Consider the following 18,177-nt stretch of genomic DNA (forward strand, 5'->3'; position numbering starts at 1 on the left):
TGTCCTTGTTTGTTTAACTGTACTAAAGACCTTCTTCCTTCCGTTGATTGTGACCGTGCGCGAATTCGGTTACGCTCAGTAACCGCACTTGTAAACTGGCACGATCTCGGTATTCTTTTGATACCATGAAATCGCCAACAACTACATCTCGACTACAGCCACTAACTGCCTTCTGATATTTGGCCTACGGGGGATCTTATCAGTTGACTGGCACGTAGTCTTCCTGTAGTGGTGATCATAGTCAATCGCGACTCGACACCACACTACACATGTATGACTTACACTATAAAAATGATAGAATAACTTTTTTGTGTAATTTATCGCTGAATTACTTCACATTGCTCGAAAGTTGTATGGTCGTCTAATTCAAATACTGATATACGCGCTTCCTATATATATATGTCCATTAGATACATAAAATACTACCATTACAAAGTACATCAGAGGATTTCATCCAATAACGTGCCTTGTTTCTCGTTCATCACCCAATGTTTGGTCCTTAGAGAGAATATGAACATGGAATGTGATATATCTGGATTATATCAGTCTATCAACTCTTCCTCCTCAAAGACAGACTCACCATTTTGGATTCAGCTGCGTAAGATGGAGTCGAGTTCCATTAACTGGTACAAGGTGATGCTATGTTGTTGTGATTATTTATTGATTTTCAACATTGAACTCACCATAATTAATTCAAAATGTGGTCTATTACAATTTAATACAGAAGTAACATTACCATATTAGTTGGCATAAAACGTCGCTTTTTGGCTATATATAACGAGATATTGTTGTTTACCTCTTGATTTATCTATTTTACTCATCATTCAGTTTAAAATCATAAATTGATTACCAATAATGCATCCTAGATGCAGATGTCTTTGGTGAATCAGACTTGCTTCGATAATCTAGAATTTGTATGTGTTAAGGATTGGTTTGTAAAGTAAATATTTGAAATAACTGTTCTCGACTTTCCCTTATTTTTTAGATTGTGATAAGATAGACAATTATAGATGGTTAAGAGAAAACTCTGCACCTAGTTTTCATGATAGTTTATACTTGTCAGAAAAGAGTAATTGCAATGTTGTATGTATTAACATTTCCTGTGTGATTCAAATCAGCGTCGCTCAATATCACAGTCTGAGCTTTTTGGGACTAGATTGACATGTTTACCATTGACTGATCACTGGGTAGTGACAAATGTTATGTTTATCTGGTGATTTAATGTTGATCAAATTCAATTGATGAAGATGACCTCCTCCTTCCTTAACCTGATTCTGTAACATATGTTTGTTTATCATCTATCTTATCGTCTATTAGTAATGCTTATGCAGATAAGTCTACTATTTACAAGATAACCTAAATTAAGACATCTAAAAATAATTTGCTTTACCATGTGTTACCTTGCTTAATATTTTGACATTATTTTAATTGAAAATGAATAATTGCTTGCTAATTTTTATTAATATAAACGAAGATACACCATAGCGTTATGTAGCAAAGTAACTACGGATTGTGTACCTTATCGTCCGATATAGTGATTCCAACTGGTAACATTTTCGTGTTTGACTTAATATGGATTGATAAGATTCTAAAGTTTTATGGTCTACATACGTTCCTTAACAGCCGCCTTAACCGTGTAGTTGTGATCGTTTAGATCTTTGGCCCATTTCGTGATTAATGATATGCACTGGATAAAAATAAAGAGAATTCAGTGAGGAAATTTTTCTTTTCGACAAAATCATTTACTTATGTTGTATATTCGTATTTATTTATCCATTCATTTGACTTTATCGACTCGATTAGAAATATCAGTGTAAATGATGGGAAAATGATCGTAATAGATTTCACTTCTCGCTTTACAAATGTTTCACACAGTGGTAGTTTCATTTTTCTTTACTATTATAAACTCATTGAAAACTCCTCGAAGTAACACAATTAGTCAAAGAAATTTAACATAAAATATCTGGCAATTGTTAACCTATTAAATTTTGTTTCTTTTTAAATAAGATTTAAGTCTACTGAATTCAGTGTACATCTTGACTTCTACAAATGATAGCTTAATAACTCTTGATGGTTAAAGTACATCATCACCTACATCAGAAATATATTAAAATAGTTAGTAGGAAATCGTAACTATCAAATTAAGGTACATTTTCATCCATTCATAGTAATGGTATACATGTAACATATTTGTAATTTGTCTTGATTAGATCAAGTATACTTTCCTTTCCTATGTAACATCAGATATCTTAGTATCTGTTATAACACTTGGAAAATTGAATTACTGAATATATTATCGATCAACTTGCCGTCTGAAGTTGTAATGATTCTACACTATGCACAGGTTTCTTACATCATAATAATAATAATAATATTATTATTATTATTGTTACTATTACTATTATTATCATTATTATATTATTATTATTTCACTAGTTGAAATCATGAGTCAATTGAAGCTAGACCACCATGGAAAACCTGGAAGCACTGGACGGTCGATTCGTCCCAGTATGGAACTCCTCAGCAGTGCGCATCCACGATCCCGCCCCCACGAGATTCGAACCCAGGACCTATCAGTCTCGCGCCAGGTGCTTAATCAACTAGACCACTGAGCCGGCATCCAAAGGTGTCAATGTCTAACCGAGACTGATAGGTCCTGGGTTCGAATCTCATGGGGGCGAGATCGTGGATGCGCACTGCTGAGGAGTCCCATACAAGGACGAATCGGCCGTCCAGTGCTTCCAGGTTTTCCATGGTGGTCTAGTTTCAATTGACTCATGATCTCAACCAGTGAAATTTCTAAAACTCTCCACAAAACCCATTCTGATTTTATTATTATTATTATTATTATTATTATTATTATTATTATTATCATTATTATTATTATTAATGATCTATTCATCCTACTAGCATTTTTTCCATTAAAATACTTTTAAAGCTAGATTTGATAATCCTGTCTTATTGATACACTTGAAAGTCATATATGTCTTCTGAAATTCAATCCCATCCGTTACATAGATATACCCTTGTAGTGACTAACGGGAATTATCATTTGACATTAAGTAGTGGAATGATATGATTAATAATATCGTTGACATTTTATATTATACCACTAATTTGTCTTTAACCTTGTCAGTGAGGTACATCATTTCTGTAGAAACTATCATTTGTAAAACTGATTAGTCATACTTTACAATAGGTGGTAATTACTGGATAATGTCATGCAAGCATAGCATCATTCATAAATTTATGGGAAACAGTACTCGATCAAAAACACTTTCAGTACATCAGAGATAACTTTGGTAAGTCAACAAACTGAATGGACTGACATAATTAAAAACGTTAGAATTATTGTCATATTTTTTATTATATGAAATCTGGTTTCTTTCTTAACTTACATATCTGAGGAAGAGATATATATGTATATACCAATGAGTTGTGTATTTCTATTCAGTTTACCGATTATAACTTCCTTATTATGCCTAATCTTCTCATTCACATACTAAGTTGGGCATAATTACTGAAACCGTGTATATCAGAATCTCACTTAAACAGTTCGACTACTCATACAACTAATATTTAAATCGTTCCTATCGGTTACAGATATGGTTGGTTGTTCTTCTTCTGATTAAATTTTTAATACACAACAGTAATATATTATTCAACTAGTTAGTAAGTTGATTGGATAATACAGTTGGGAAATTTGCATTCAATAAATAAATTTCACACGTCATTTCTAACATAAAACGTAATTGAAATTTCATTCTTCTGAATAATTCAGAGGCTTATTTGAATTATTATTATTATTATTATCATTATTATACTACATGGGTTGAATTCACTGTTTATTCTTAAATAACTTTGTATCTAGTGCCTACATATTCAGATTACAACACACATAAAATACAAGTGTTTTCATTCAGTGACCTCAATAGAAAATTTATCAGACATGGTGACTCAGAATGGTGTTAATTACACTTCATATGATTATATTATTTACTGATATGATGATAATTCGGTGTATGGTAAACAAATATTTGTGATCATGTTAGGTTAAAGATATATTTAGATATGAATAACATAAAAATTGGTGTGTGTGTGTGTGTGTTGGTTAGAAAGAGTGGAGTGATGTCAGTGAATGTGAAATTTTAATTACAGTTAGAATAAAAATATTTGCTGGTACCCTGATAAGATTAAAGTACAGGTTTCTAGTCGGTCATTACTACTTATATTTAACCGGAATGATTAGTCGTAAATTACTCATATTAATCACTTAAACTTGTTTGACAGATTAGAAAATGTACAAACATAGTGTGCAACTATCCCACTTGTGTAGAGTCGACATCATCAGAACTATACTTAGTTACGTTATTTAGAACTAGGATTATTTAAAACATCCAAAACTGCCAATAGAAGAAAAATAGTTAGTTGCTACTGCTACTCGTTTTGAATAGTTATTAGTTGATTACGTCATCTTGTAGCTTATTCGTATTGTTATCGATGGCGTCAAACAAGAACATAGGAATCAGATTATACTGGAAGTCCCAACTGATTACTTTATGGGATCTTTAACGATACATTTGGTATAGGACATCTATAGATAATGATTTGGATGTACTGATGAAAATGCTTCTCTGATACCCACTTGTTGAAATCACAACATTCGATCATATCCTTCAGAGAGAATGCAACATAAGTAAACGTAGTGACCATGGTAGTATATTCGTAAGTGTTCATACTGAATGATCACTAAGGAAAACCTAAACTTAAGTTTATTTTATCGCTAGTTGAACATTATATTGGTCACTATTTATTGACCAATTATTGTAATTATTTAAATCTTAGATCCAGGGTTTGTTCCAGACTACGACTAACCACCACACATATATAAATTTATTCTATCCAGTTAATATTCATTCCCTGTGGATTTAACAGCTTCGGTATCTTTAAGGAATACCTATGCTGTGAGTAACTAGCTCATTTATCTGAATCTGTTGTTGAAGTATAGTTGATCCTTATTAGTTAGTTTTGTATTTTAATAGATAGTTTCACTGGATAAGTGTATGATGTCAGGCCATCTTTGTCTACATGTTAAGATCGCTTTAAAAAAGACTAATTCTAGATTAGCTGATGCCAATTGTTTCGTATGTTTTGATAGATCCACAGTTTTATGCTTTTTTCTATAAGGATGAAAAATGAGGAATTTAAGCGCGATTTTTCAGGGATTATTTGACAAGATAAAAGACGGGTAAAAAAGAATGTACCAACCTATCACTGACGTAAAAAGATATATTTATGCTGATTGCTATAGCTTCATATATATGAAAATATTATAGGTTATCTAATTGACGTACCTAACAAACTCAACTACGTATAAGAAGGAGATAAATAGGTTTCTAAGAGACCTGATTCTAATGATTACTAATCATTTGTGTTTAAAGGTGAACATGCTGATTAAGACAATGGTATGTAGATGGTAACCTTAGCTAGATAAATTATTTACTCACTCATAACAATAGCACTTCATATTTGATTCTCATATACAATGGACTCCTGAGGTATTCTCAAATCTGTCTTGTCTTATTTTGCATATCAATAAGAGAAGTCTTGAAGTTGAACAAAATTCGATGGATAACTCCAAAAGTTATTTTTACAATAATATAAAGTATATTGTTCGTAAGATGTACAAAGTTATGACATTCTGTTTTTAATGCTTGTAGACTGATTGATCATGATTTCTCGAAATTCAACAGTGATAGAATCACATTAAAATGGAGATTTAACGAGAAATGAACTTTTACACACTCACTGAATCTGCACACAAATGTGCATCATGTCACTGTACTCTAAATATACTTTAAAGAAAAGGTTAATTCATGTTGACAACTTTAGTTGTATGATTCTATTAATTCAATCTAATTCCAAACATAAATTATCCCCTTCAATGTTGTTGATCTTCTTAGGGTTAGTGAGCGGATACACCAAATGCAGTTGACAGTATATCAGAATAAAACACGAATATTTAATTCAGACACAACCTAGAACCAGACTAAAAAGTATAGACAGGATCTACGATACAAAACTTGAAAGAAGGAAGTTGAAGGTTTTCAATAAATCTTTGGACAGACAAATCAAACTTAAAAACATGATCAAGGATGCAAATAATAAGACTAAGACACGAGTATTTCACTCATAACATTATACATCGCCTGATTAGATGATATGGCTAAAATTTGAGTCAATTTTTAGAAAATAAGTAATCTTACACTCCTTTTGTCATTCTCTTATTAATAATTAATGCACATCTGAAAGCCATCGTAATTAGTGTATAAACATTCAATTTAATTGATTAACCAACTAGAATCATGAAAGTGAAGAGATGGAATAAAATATAAGATAATAGGAAAATTGAATTCACTAACATTCCACATCAGCATTCAAATTACTACCTATTTTAATGATACATGTATCCTGCTGGGTATTATTTATTTGTTAAAAAACTTATTCTTGTTTCTAACACGTGGAATAATTCTCATGGTAAGAGCTTCACGTGTTATCTCCTCTGTAATATTTTTAGCAACAAAATACCAGTGATTCTACTATATTAGTTAATGGTTAATACTTTGTACTATAAACCTTGATCAGAATTACCTTTCAGCTCTGTATAAACTGTTGGAGTGATCCAGGAAATTTCTTGCAAAAGACAAGCAAGGATCAGGAAACACTAAGAAGCGTTTCATCCAACCAGCGTTCACGTGGATTTTTAGCCAAAAATATCAAGGAAGTGAAACGTCACATGTAGAGGTTCTGATTGCTATACTGCTACTATGTTCAGTAGCATTCCAGAATCTTCGTGCAACCTAAGGACATTTAAAAATATTTTAAAAATCCTATATTTTCTCTGTTAAAGTGGACCTTGGAGTATAGTACTTCTGGCATACTTGCGTCTTCTCTCTCGTTGTTCAGGTCGCTGTATAGTTCTAGCTTGGGGGTCACAGAAAATAGCTTAGGAAACGGATGTAGCGTTCAATTTCCAAGACTTATCACAAACTATTTAGTTATGTTAACGAATTTCAAGTTGTTCAAAAAAGAATTTTTCATGTATTCGTTCACTTGAGAAGTGTATTTTATTAGTTTTCTTCACTGATTGACCACAGTTACACCACTACTGAAAACCAAGAAGCATGGGACATCGGTTTCGCTCTGGTATGGGACTCATCAGCAGTGAGCATTCACGACCCTACACATGATTGAACTCAGGACCTTCATATTTTGTAGAGAGCGCGTAACCTCTAAACCAGTGAGTTGGCAATCAATTGTTTATATTTCTCACTTCATTCGATACGTGGTACTGCACAATTATTTCCTAACGTCATCTAATCCCCAACATATTTAAATTAGTCACCAATGTACATATGATTACTATTGGTGATGTAAATGGTTTGTGGAGATTGTCGAACTATTAGTATTAACACTACTAAAGCACAAGAGAAAGACAAAATGAATGTTTAAGAAATACGTTATCACTGTGGAAATTTAATTAACCTTTACAGAAGTATCGCATAAATACATATTGAGAGTAAGCTTGGTCAAATTATCATTCAGTAAAATTGAATCAAATGGAAAATAAAGGTTTATAATCGACTTGTTATAAAAATGACCTCAGGAAACTAAGGCTTCTATATAGAGGTGAAAATCATAGAAAAGATGATACTTGAATGGTTATCCTACAGTGAATTAGTTTGCATATAGTGTAAGTAAATAGTGAAGGGTTGACCAACCTAAAGTCAGTCCCTCAAGGCATCGCATAAAAGTGGAGTGACCACTTAACTAACATAAATATTGTAACCATGGTACAACTCCTTTGTTATGGTAGACATTAAGCACGTGAGCAACAGAAAATGTGAGTCACCCATATCAAAAGCATTTTTATACCGAACAATAAATTTTCTCTCCCTTATCGCCATACTGATTGGTTGATCAATTTTATTTTATTTTTGCCTTTATACGCTAACCAGACTGACCTATTGAAATGTTAAACCAATGGCAAGTCAGTTATTTTAATCGATATATTATTAATAGACAGCGTTTTGACATCAAAGTATCCGTCAAGTCGTTTAACTGTTGTTTGGACTATTTCCCTACTTGGTTAGTCTTCTTTGGAATATTATAATTGCCAACGAATATACGTAAGTTATTCAACTTGTTAATAAGTTTGCCTTTGTTAGATTCTTGAAATGAAGTCTCATTGACTTGGAGTGTTATTTTAACAATAAAAAAATGACTTGAAATCAATAAAGATAGTTTTGTCAGAACAAATTATATATTTTCCCGTATGATTGAAAATATAAGATTGTTACTACAACCGCTTTATTATACAATGCGATGAGAAATGGTTGACTGGAAAGTACAAATTGTTAGATGGTCTCTAGTTGATTCGACCAAACCATTAAATATAAACTTGATTCAAGATGTATATACATGTAATATAGTTGCGTACAGTTCCGATCAGTGTTTATACGTTTGCATATATTCCCTGCTAGGTATTCGTTCGTAGTTATACTAATGTTAAACTGATTTCATAAGTATATAGTCAGTTAATAAACCGGTTGTGTAAAAAGCAATTATAAACTAATTGGCCGTCCTAACTAACAACCAGTGGATTTTATCTCTATAAATCCTAGATACCTACCTCACATAGCATGTTATTCTCTATGGTATGTCAGTGATGTTTACAACTTGTAATTCATTGCTGCTTTCCTGTACTTTAGACATTGGATTTTTAGTTTGCCACCAAATACTAAGTGATTTTGAACAAGTCACTTATTACTTATACTATTTGGTCATAGAAAATTATAATTTGTTTTTTCCTAAGCGCCCACTGCTTTTTTCCCCACAGATTACATTTTTTAAATGCTACGGTGTGTAGTTAGGTAATATTTCCTATTTACACAGTATATTTTTTGTCCTAATGCAAGTATGTAAATGAGTTTGCTACTCTGGTCTTTTTAAGATGTTTTTGTAACTTCTGACATCTCTGAAAATTTTCACACTTCTTAAAAACTGCCCTTCACTATAAACAGTTAAAAATAGATTAATGATACCAGTACCATTTGTCATTCGTTACGTTCAGTACTTTCTTTGGGTAAAATAGTCTCTGTGTCATTCATCCCTATCAATCTGTTAGTGCATTAATTAGTTGTTTCTTTTCAACTTGGAATAATTTGACCAAAATATACGCGTCACTTAACCACTATTTACAAACATATATAGTGTCTGGATTCATAAAAGCAGAATTACCAATCATTTAAATAGCTGTAAATTGATCATACTTAGGGTAAAATCGTACAAGACTGTGTCTGGGGTAAATTCTGTTCAAATATGATCTTGCTAACCATAATTCAGGATTTTTAGTCAAATATTTCAGTGGTAGCTAGGATTGTCTTGTGTCCATTGGGGGTAATAATCGGTTTATTATTATCGCAATCTATGTATTCAAAAAGAGAGTAATAAACCTATTATTACCCTAGTAATTCAATCTTGATCATTAGTTTTATTTTGTTAATGTTTAGTTTGTTATATTTCTCTTCTATTACATTTAAACCACCCCCCTTCACTAATACATTTTCACTCACCAAATTATGTGAACTCATCAAGTCTTGTTTAATTATTACGCAACCCATCTTACCAGTTTTTCAATTCCAGGAATCTTTTGCAAACCTTTATTACCTCTAAAATTATCACACAATTTATCTTATATGTCTTTGAACCTCACTCAATTATTACATCACTCATCCCTCATGTTTTTTTTATCTTAACACCAAGTGACCTCCGACCTGTTCTTGCATATATATGGTTATTATTGATAACCTTTGTCATTCCAATTATTTACATGCACTTATTTCGATTGTTTCACACTATCTTACCTCAATGTAAAATTTTAATACATATTTGGTTGTAAGCAGCTGATAAGAAACCACGAAATATAATGAATTCATATTACCCTGCATCCATGTGTTTATCTACTTTTCATTATCGATTAAACTAGTTATTGAGACTCCTTTGATATTTATCTTTTCTGTTTTGTTTCACTGTACTGATGTTTGATATGGCAGCTTAGGCCGGTACATATTTTGCCAGATCATAAGTTGTTTATGAGATTTTCCTTGGGTATGTTGTGACTACGGAGTGATCAAGAATGAACTTAGATGTAGGGTACTAGGCAGAGATAACAAGTCGGTTGATTCGATTGTGAGTCTTCACTGACTGAGATGGCTGCAATATGTATTACTAATGCTCAACCACTACGTATCTCAATGCCTAATATACGCTGGAACAGGTTAAAAAAACGAGCAACTAAATGAAAATGTAAGATCAGTTCATGAAATTATTAACTGTTGTACTGATCCATGTTGGCAGGTGGAGAACACCTGGTTGGAGTCTGCACAACTATTTTTTCGAAATTGTTTTATACTTCTAATTCCACGAATTCATTCTTTCTCCTTGAATCATATTGTCTATACCTTATCTTTTTTATTATCGCTGATAATACCAATTTCATTTCGCTATACCAATGTGGTGTGGCTGCTTATGTTGACGAGAATTTTTACTAGTTCCTACTTTGGTTATGAGAGGCTAACATACATTGCCTTCTAAATACATAGGAAAACATTTTGTCAATAGCCGGATAACCATCAGTTGTCCCATCATTAAAACGTATGGTCCATATTACCGTTCAGAATGAACCATGTTAATGTCATCGCTAAAAAAACGCAAGTCCGATTATGAAAAATATTTACGTTTTTAAGTACTCACTTTTCATGACTTTAGTTGGAACGAGCAATATATCCTTGAACGATTCTATATCTGTATGTTTGTTTGAATAACTTGGTTCTGATGTTCACTGGTGAGTTGGATGTAAGAAATTCACTCTTGAGAATAGATAATATTACTGGAAACTACCAGCTAAATGATCTGTTAGACATTGAAAATTAGTGAAACTTATTATTGAAGTAGAGATTATTTTACTTGAATTGGAATTATTCTTTTTATACAAGTTAAAGCTACTACCTCTCTATTCATATTCAATTTATTATGCATTGAGTTTGGGTCCCGTATTTCTCATTCAGAGATTCTTCTAATATTAAAAGATATCTATGCTAACTGGATAAACTGGACGATTAATGCACAAAACTTTAACGATAGTTTCCAACATGATTGGAAATAAAAGAAGTCTTGTAAGCGTGTGTTGGAAAAAGTTCCAGAAGAATTAAATTCCACTTTATTCAAACTATGTATCGATTAATGATAATTAATAATGACAGAATTTTATCAGCTATTCAAGATTTGTTTTCTAAAAATTGATTTCTCCAAAAACTTAGTTCTTGAGGGTTCCACATTCCTAACGGAACTAAACATACTAAACTTCAAAATGATTGTTGAAAATCACGCGCTCATAAAACGAACTGAATTCGAACTTACATAGAAATTTTATAACATATCTGTTCACATAACCACTCTCACTATCAGATTGGATATATTTTGGAAGACTGATATTTCATAAGACTATCCAGTAAAGTAAACTTATCGGGATTTTATCAGAATGGGTTTTGTGGAGATTTTTAGAAATTTCATTGGTTGAAATCATGAGTCAATTGAATCTAGACCACCATGGAAAACCTGGAAGCACTGGACGGCCGATTCGTCCTTGTATGGGACTCCTCAGAAGTGCGCATTCACGACCCCGCACCCCGCGAGATTCGAACCCAGGACCTACTGGTTTCGCGCGCGAGCACTTAACCATTAGACCACTGAGCCGGGATTTTCCAAATCAATTGCCGAAAATATAATTTTATTGAATCTATTTATAAAAGTATTTTTTAAATTCGTTTGTTGATTGTTTGTGTCATTCGAAATTAAGCTCTTTTTTATATCAAATTAAATTACATTTTGTTTACAGTTGATAAATGAGTAACAACGAAATTTATGAAGATTTTAATGAATGTCTTAAGATAGGAATTCTTCATATTCCATCTGGACGATTTCTTACAGCTGAAGTATTTAACAATGAAATTAATATTTCTGGAACAGCATTACGACGACGTCAAGTTTGGTCTTTAATTACGGATCGGAAGAATGCTGATACTTTGTTTTTACAAAATTCATTGGGTCGATTTTTATCAGTTAATAAGGATGGAAAAATAAGTACATCTTTAAAATCAGGTATTCTAGTTATTTTTCCTCTATTTCTTACCCTAATTCATCCATATACATTGTATGCAACGGAATGTTACCTACGAATTGCTACTACCTGAAATCTATATTTATTTATTTATTTATTTCGTTGCTCTGTTCCAAAAAAATTGACCTAAATTGGAAATGTTGATCGTTTAACATTAACACGCTCAGTCAGGGGATCTGTAGATCTTGGATCCATGTATCGACCCATGGATTTACGCTTCTGATAGGTCCCGAATTAGGACGAAATAGCTTTTTTGATGATTTCTGATCTCCAGTGGTTCACCACCTATGAAAATGATGCCGAAATATTTGTTTTCTAAATGTCTTCTACCGTTTTCTACTTTGTTGTGATTCACTTTCTTCCTGTTATGTTAATTGCCACTGGTCACTGGTTAATAAATTTAAAGTCAGATTTATGTTAAAAATTGGTGTTAGTCGACTGAGAGCCTACAGAAATTGGACGGCTATTCTACTCGTTATCATGTGCCCATAATCGTTACAATCTGTTGGAATGATTAGCCTCTTCAATTATCATATTAGCTTCTTAATTATTAAACTTCATTCAGGTAATTAAATAAGTCACAACTTATTCTATATTGTAATGTTGTCTTTTCAATTCACACATTTTGAGTTGGCTGTACTCTGATTGGTGAGAAGGTGGTGAAAATTAATTCTGAATTAAATAATTATGGATTTCAAATATTTCAGAATTCAGTGTATATCTTAAAGAAGTATTGGTTGATCTATCATTGTAAGTGAGGAAATGCAAACATTATGTACTGATCTGAAATTCTTTAACGATAAATACTTCATCACACACCTCGTATGGATGAATGTATCATCTTCTGGTCCCAAGATAGTCAAGCTGACATATTGGAGTGATATAGACATTTCCAGAAGCGGTTTTGTGGAGATTTTAGTAGTTTCAATTGTTGAAATTGTGAGTCAATTAAAGCTAGACCACTATGGAAAACCTGGAAGCACTGGACGACCGTTTCATCGTAGTATGGGATTCCTGGGTTCGAATCTCGCGTAGGGCGGGATCATGGATGCGCACTACGGAGGAGTTCCACACTAGGACGAAACAGCCGTCCAGTGCTTCCAGGTTTTCCATGGTGGTCTAGTTTCAATTGACTCATTATTTCAACTATTGAAATGTAGACATTTATTATCATAACTTACTTTTCAATCCAATAGTCCGAAATTTATTATTTAAAAGAAAACTTGATAAATAAATGAGATGATTGTTTATTTAAGTTTGTCTGAATAGTTAAATCAAATCAGATAGTTTGGTTAAGTAATTATTCTGTTTGTGATCGACTTTTTCCATATAGGTGTTCTTGCTATTTTCGGGCTTGTTATTCATTGTACTGAGCTAACATAATATCATGCTGTTTATTATTTTCTTTAAAAAATCGCCCTGATTAGATTCATTTTTAACTATTTTGGTTTCAACTGTCAATCTACGTTAGATTTAATAAGTTTCTTAGTTCAAGGGATTTAAGATTCATTAGTATGTATTAAATTGATAATAATATGGATTATAGTGTTACGGTGTCAGGTGTTTCAACTGATTTCGTCCCCGAATTAAAAAATAATGATACATTCTAGTTCCTAATTGCCACCAAATATTTATCGATCAAGGGGATTATATTATGTTGTCACTGAACTAACTATTATTATTATTATTATTATTATTATTATTATTATTATTATTATTATTATTATTAATAGTGATTGACTGACGTAACGTAGTCTATTTCATCTCATTTAATATTAATTATCACAATATTCATGATTACAACTTATTATGGGAGCTTGTTTGTTCATGGATTTATTTCTAGTATTTCTAGCTTGGAGAACAAAACACCCTGATAATCTTCATCTTTAGCGATAAATATTCACCATCATGGCAGTTTTTTTCATTCTATTTGTTGAATAGATTTGGAATACTGATGTGTGCGCTTCAGGAAAATCATAATTTTCTACGTAGAATTTAGCACATACGTTCATGGTTTCACAAACTGATCATATCTAAACAAAATATATACTTAATTTGGTTTTCAATGAGTCTTACTGGTACTCATTGTTTATTTCAACTGAAATTATCATTCATTGTTTTTTTTTCTTCTGTAAACTCTTTGTACTGACAATAGTGTTAGCATGTTTTCGGTCATGGTTAACAGCTAAAATATGCCTGTTGAGTAAGGTTAGATATAGTGGAACAGTGGTTCAGTGGACAAAGTTTTCAACTTTCAGCCACTAAATCACTGATTCGAACCCTGGTTAACTTAAATTGGTTCAAGTAACCGTTTGGTATCACCAACCTTCAGAATTAGTGTGTGGTTCAAATCCAAGTGGATAAGTTAGGTAATAATATTAATTTATTATTATTATAGATACAAATTTGATCTTCAAAGTTATGCTTTAGTTTGTATCTTGGTTCTATTAGTATCTATTTCCACTGTAATATTTCTCTTCACATTTATATTGCAACGTATTTTGTCTGCCTAGATTGCGAAGAACGTTTCCGTTTAGAATTTGCACCAGATGGTACAGGTGAATGGGCTTTTAAATCAGATGCATATGGTTTCTATCTCACTGGTACCGATACTCAAGTTTCATGTTTTTCCAAATCTCCTGTCTGGTGGTCATTTCGTTTAGCAACACATCCTCAAGTGAGATTATGTATAACATTTTAAAACTTACTGTGTGAACCTCAGTTGAAGAAATTGGAGATGTGAAAGGTTTGGCTGAACGGTTTAAACATTTATCCTTTAACTACTATGTCAATGGGTTTTCCTACTTAATTTGATTGAACCAAATACAGTTCATGATGTCTCGAGCTTTCATACAAGTGTTCCTCAAAGTCTATTAAATTTATCTGTACTTGATTATTGAATTATACTCTCCAATAGATATGATTGATATCTCACTGGACGTCATGAAGCATGCATTTTTAGTTTAACAGCTATTTAGCAGGATAAATTCGATCATTAAATTACATATCTACCTGTCCATGGGCAAGTTATGTTGACTCTGTCTTATGCACTAAACTTTCAACTGACAAATCACAAATCTAAATCTCCCTTAAATTATTAAAGTTTGAGTGGACATGTGTACCTCATACTTTAACAAACCTGCACGTGATTACTGAGTTGTATCTAAACAGGAAAAATAGTTAACTCATCAATGACGCGATGAGCAACTACTATTTTAGTAATGAGTTGAATATGTTTGGTCATTTATATTTTATAATGTCAGCCTCAAGTGAAATGGAGTCTAACTATTCGTTAGTATTTTGATCTTTGATAAATTAAAATGGGTGCTAAACATTCAGACCTCATTAACGAGTGTGATGATAAAATGAAACTTAATTAGTGAGTTTCTCTTTGGTCAATTGTACATAAACTGTATAAAATCTGTTTAGAGAAACTTCCATTTTAAAAGGTGACTGGATATAGTTCTGTAGGAATCGACAAAACATGAGTTCTAAACAGTTTATTTCAGTTTTTAATTGATAAGTTTGCAATATACTCTGATATGAGTTATCTAGACGTTTACTAAACGTCAAACATCTAACTAAACTCAGCTAACTTTTGTGTTGATTATGTTTTCTGTCAAGGTACATATTCGTCATCAGTTCCGTTCACGTTACTTACGTCTTCTTAACGATGGTCTTGAGCTTCGAGCTGATCAACCATACCCATGGGGTCCAGAGTCTGTTATTTGGATTGAACAGCCTACAATGGTTGCAAGTCAAGGTTTTGGTCGTGGTCCAAATATCCCTTTAGTTGGCAAAGCTGCTGTTTCACGTCTTGGTCGTGTTGCCTTCCGAATGCCGAATGGAAAATATTTGAAATCTAATGGAGAAATGTGTGGTGAAATGGATGATTCCACCTTATTTTCTTTTGAATATCGTCCTGGTTAGTTTACTGTACCATTATCATGAAATGATGCTGGTGATATCGTATTTCTGGCATAGTAAACTTCATAACTGAACCAACCACACATTATAGAGTACAATGCTATCGTCTAGAAGTTTGTAATAACATAGTATTAAAAAAGCCTCAAAGGGTGAGGAATGAGAGGTCATCTTCTCTATAAGTCATTAATCTCATTCAGAATTTAGCTCATAAAATCCAGACTGTGTGCTGCGTAATACATTACTGTTGAATTATTAGTTTGAAATCTAGTTTTTGGTGTTTTTTCCTTATAAATAGTTTAGTCTAAACAGAATATTATAGTTCTTCAATATATTATCTTTGAGTTTCTGCCTAAAATGCTGGTTTTGTTCTCATCTTGAAAGGAAATGATAATGTGAATATTGAGTATAATTAGTTAGATTGATTATTATGAACATCTGATAAACTTGAAGTGTGCGATACGCATTATGAATGAAAGTATTCATCTTCTATTTTTGTAAACCAGTTCCATATACTTTTCTAAGCATAGGTTATTGATTAAACTATGTATTATTAAGATTTATTTTGAGCATACAATATATGTCGATGTAAATCTAATAGATTTTTTTCTAGCAGCAATTATTATTGGTTTCATCCTGTTTTAAATCGAAGCAGGTGGTTTTCTTAGAGGCCCATTCCCCGAGACTTTGACCTAGAGGTCTAATCCACAAGGCAGTGGAGCAACATTAGGAAATGCAGTCCCATGGTAGTCGGTGACCAGCAATAGGTTAATACGCCATTTGTTCCTTCAGGATCCTGGAGCCTATGTGCACCATCGATTTAGAATCGGAATTTTTCAACTCTAGGTGGATCCTCCATATCCACCAACCTGCTTAAAGCGTTGAACACTCGCTTTTCGCCCTCTCGACTTCTTAAACAATACCCCCGCCGCGAGAAGGCAGCGAGTAGGACTTCCTTGGAAGTGACTTATAGGTGTAGCTATTTGAGAGGATTTGGAAGGGGAGCGTGCTCTCCCCACCCTTAGCCGTACCAGGGCATTTGGGAGCAACAGAATTACATATAGTTTTGAGTTCACGTTTTAACTAGTAAGATTGTATATTACTTAAAAGTATATTTCTCAAATGAGCGCATATTATAGCTGAAGTTATCAGCACCTTTTGAGCAATGGATCTTATAAATGCATATTGATGTAGCCCAATGTGTTAGCTTACTATCATTTTCGTGTTAATAAATTAGTTGTATGGAAAAGAACAAAGCTTGAAGATTAATAGGGTAGAAGATTTTCTACCTAACGATTTTGATGACCATTTTTGAGAGGATATTCACATCAATTTCCCATTGAAATTTCAGATCCATCAGTAGAATTTTATTTGAAGGTAGTAAATGAATACTTTCTATAATCATTTTGTATTTTGAATGCATATCACTTCGTCAATCCACAGAAGTTGACTCTTTTTGAATACTACCTAAAATTAAACTGAACTATTCAAATAACAAATCAATAGGACATTGATGTGTTATACTGATGTACTAGCAATTCAGGAATTCGAACTGACACTATACATCCAAAAGAAATATTTGCGACCTATATATTTTGTAATCATTACTCACTTATTATATATTGCATAATATCTTTTCATAAACAATGAAATTATTACTGTTTCTTAAATAAATGCTACTCCTTGACTCGAACATATTCTGAAGGTTTCCATACTATTCCCTATTTGTTAACAAGTTTGTAAATATGAAAATGAAGTTGTCGAATAGAAAATTTTCTTCATTTCTCCTATTTTTCTTCCTATTTTAATTCAACTAGGCAAATTTAGCTTATTGAGATTAAAATTCAGTTAATAGTTTATTGTTCTGCTTTAATCACTAACATTATAAGCAGAGATGGATGGTGGGTAGCAACAAAATCTCGAATATGTGTTTCGTCTTATGCTTGCTGCCAGTAGTCATATGTGTTTCGTCTCATTCGGGACTCGTCAGCTGGATGTAACTGAATAAATAA

General features: G+C 32.5%; 1 protein-coding gene across 1 annotated transcript in view; it reads left to right on the forward strand.

Annotated features, from left to right (window-relative positions):
- The window catches only part of FSCN1 (Fascin), a 36,986-nt gene continuing 18,809 nt past the window's right edge, over positions 1 to 18,177 (forward strand). The window contains exons 1-5 of the mRNA XM_051216932.1: positions 1 to 633; positions 8,019 to 8,189; positions 11,960 to 12,222; positions 14,755 to 14,918; positions 15,866 to 16,166. Coding sequence (XP_051065568.1) covers positions 11,967 to 12,222; positions 14,755 to 14,918; positions 15,866 to 16,166 — 721 coding nt within the window. The 5' untranslated portion in view covers positions 1 to 633; positions 8,019 to 8,189; positions 11,960 to 11,966. The remainder of the gene's footprint in view (positions 634 to 8,018; positions 8,190 to 11,959; positions 12,223 to 14,754; positions 14,919 to 15,865; positions 16,167 to 18,177) is intronic.

Source organism: Schistosoma haematobium, chromosome 6 (genome assembly GCF_000699445.3).
Source record: "Schistosoma haematobium chromosome 6, whole genome shotgun sequence".
Lineage (NCBI taxonomy): Eukaryota > Metazoa > Platyhelminthes > Trematoda > Strigeidida > Schistosomatidae > Schistosoma > Schistosoma haematobium.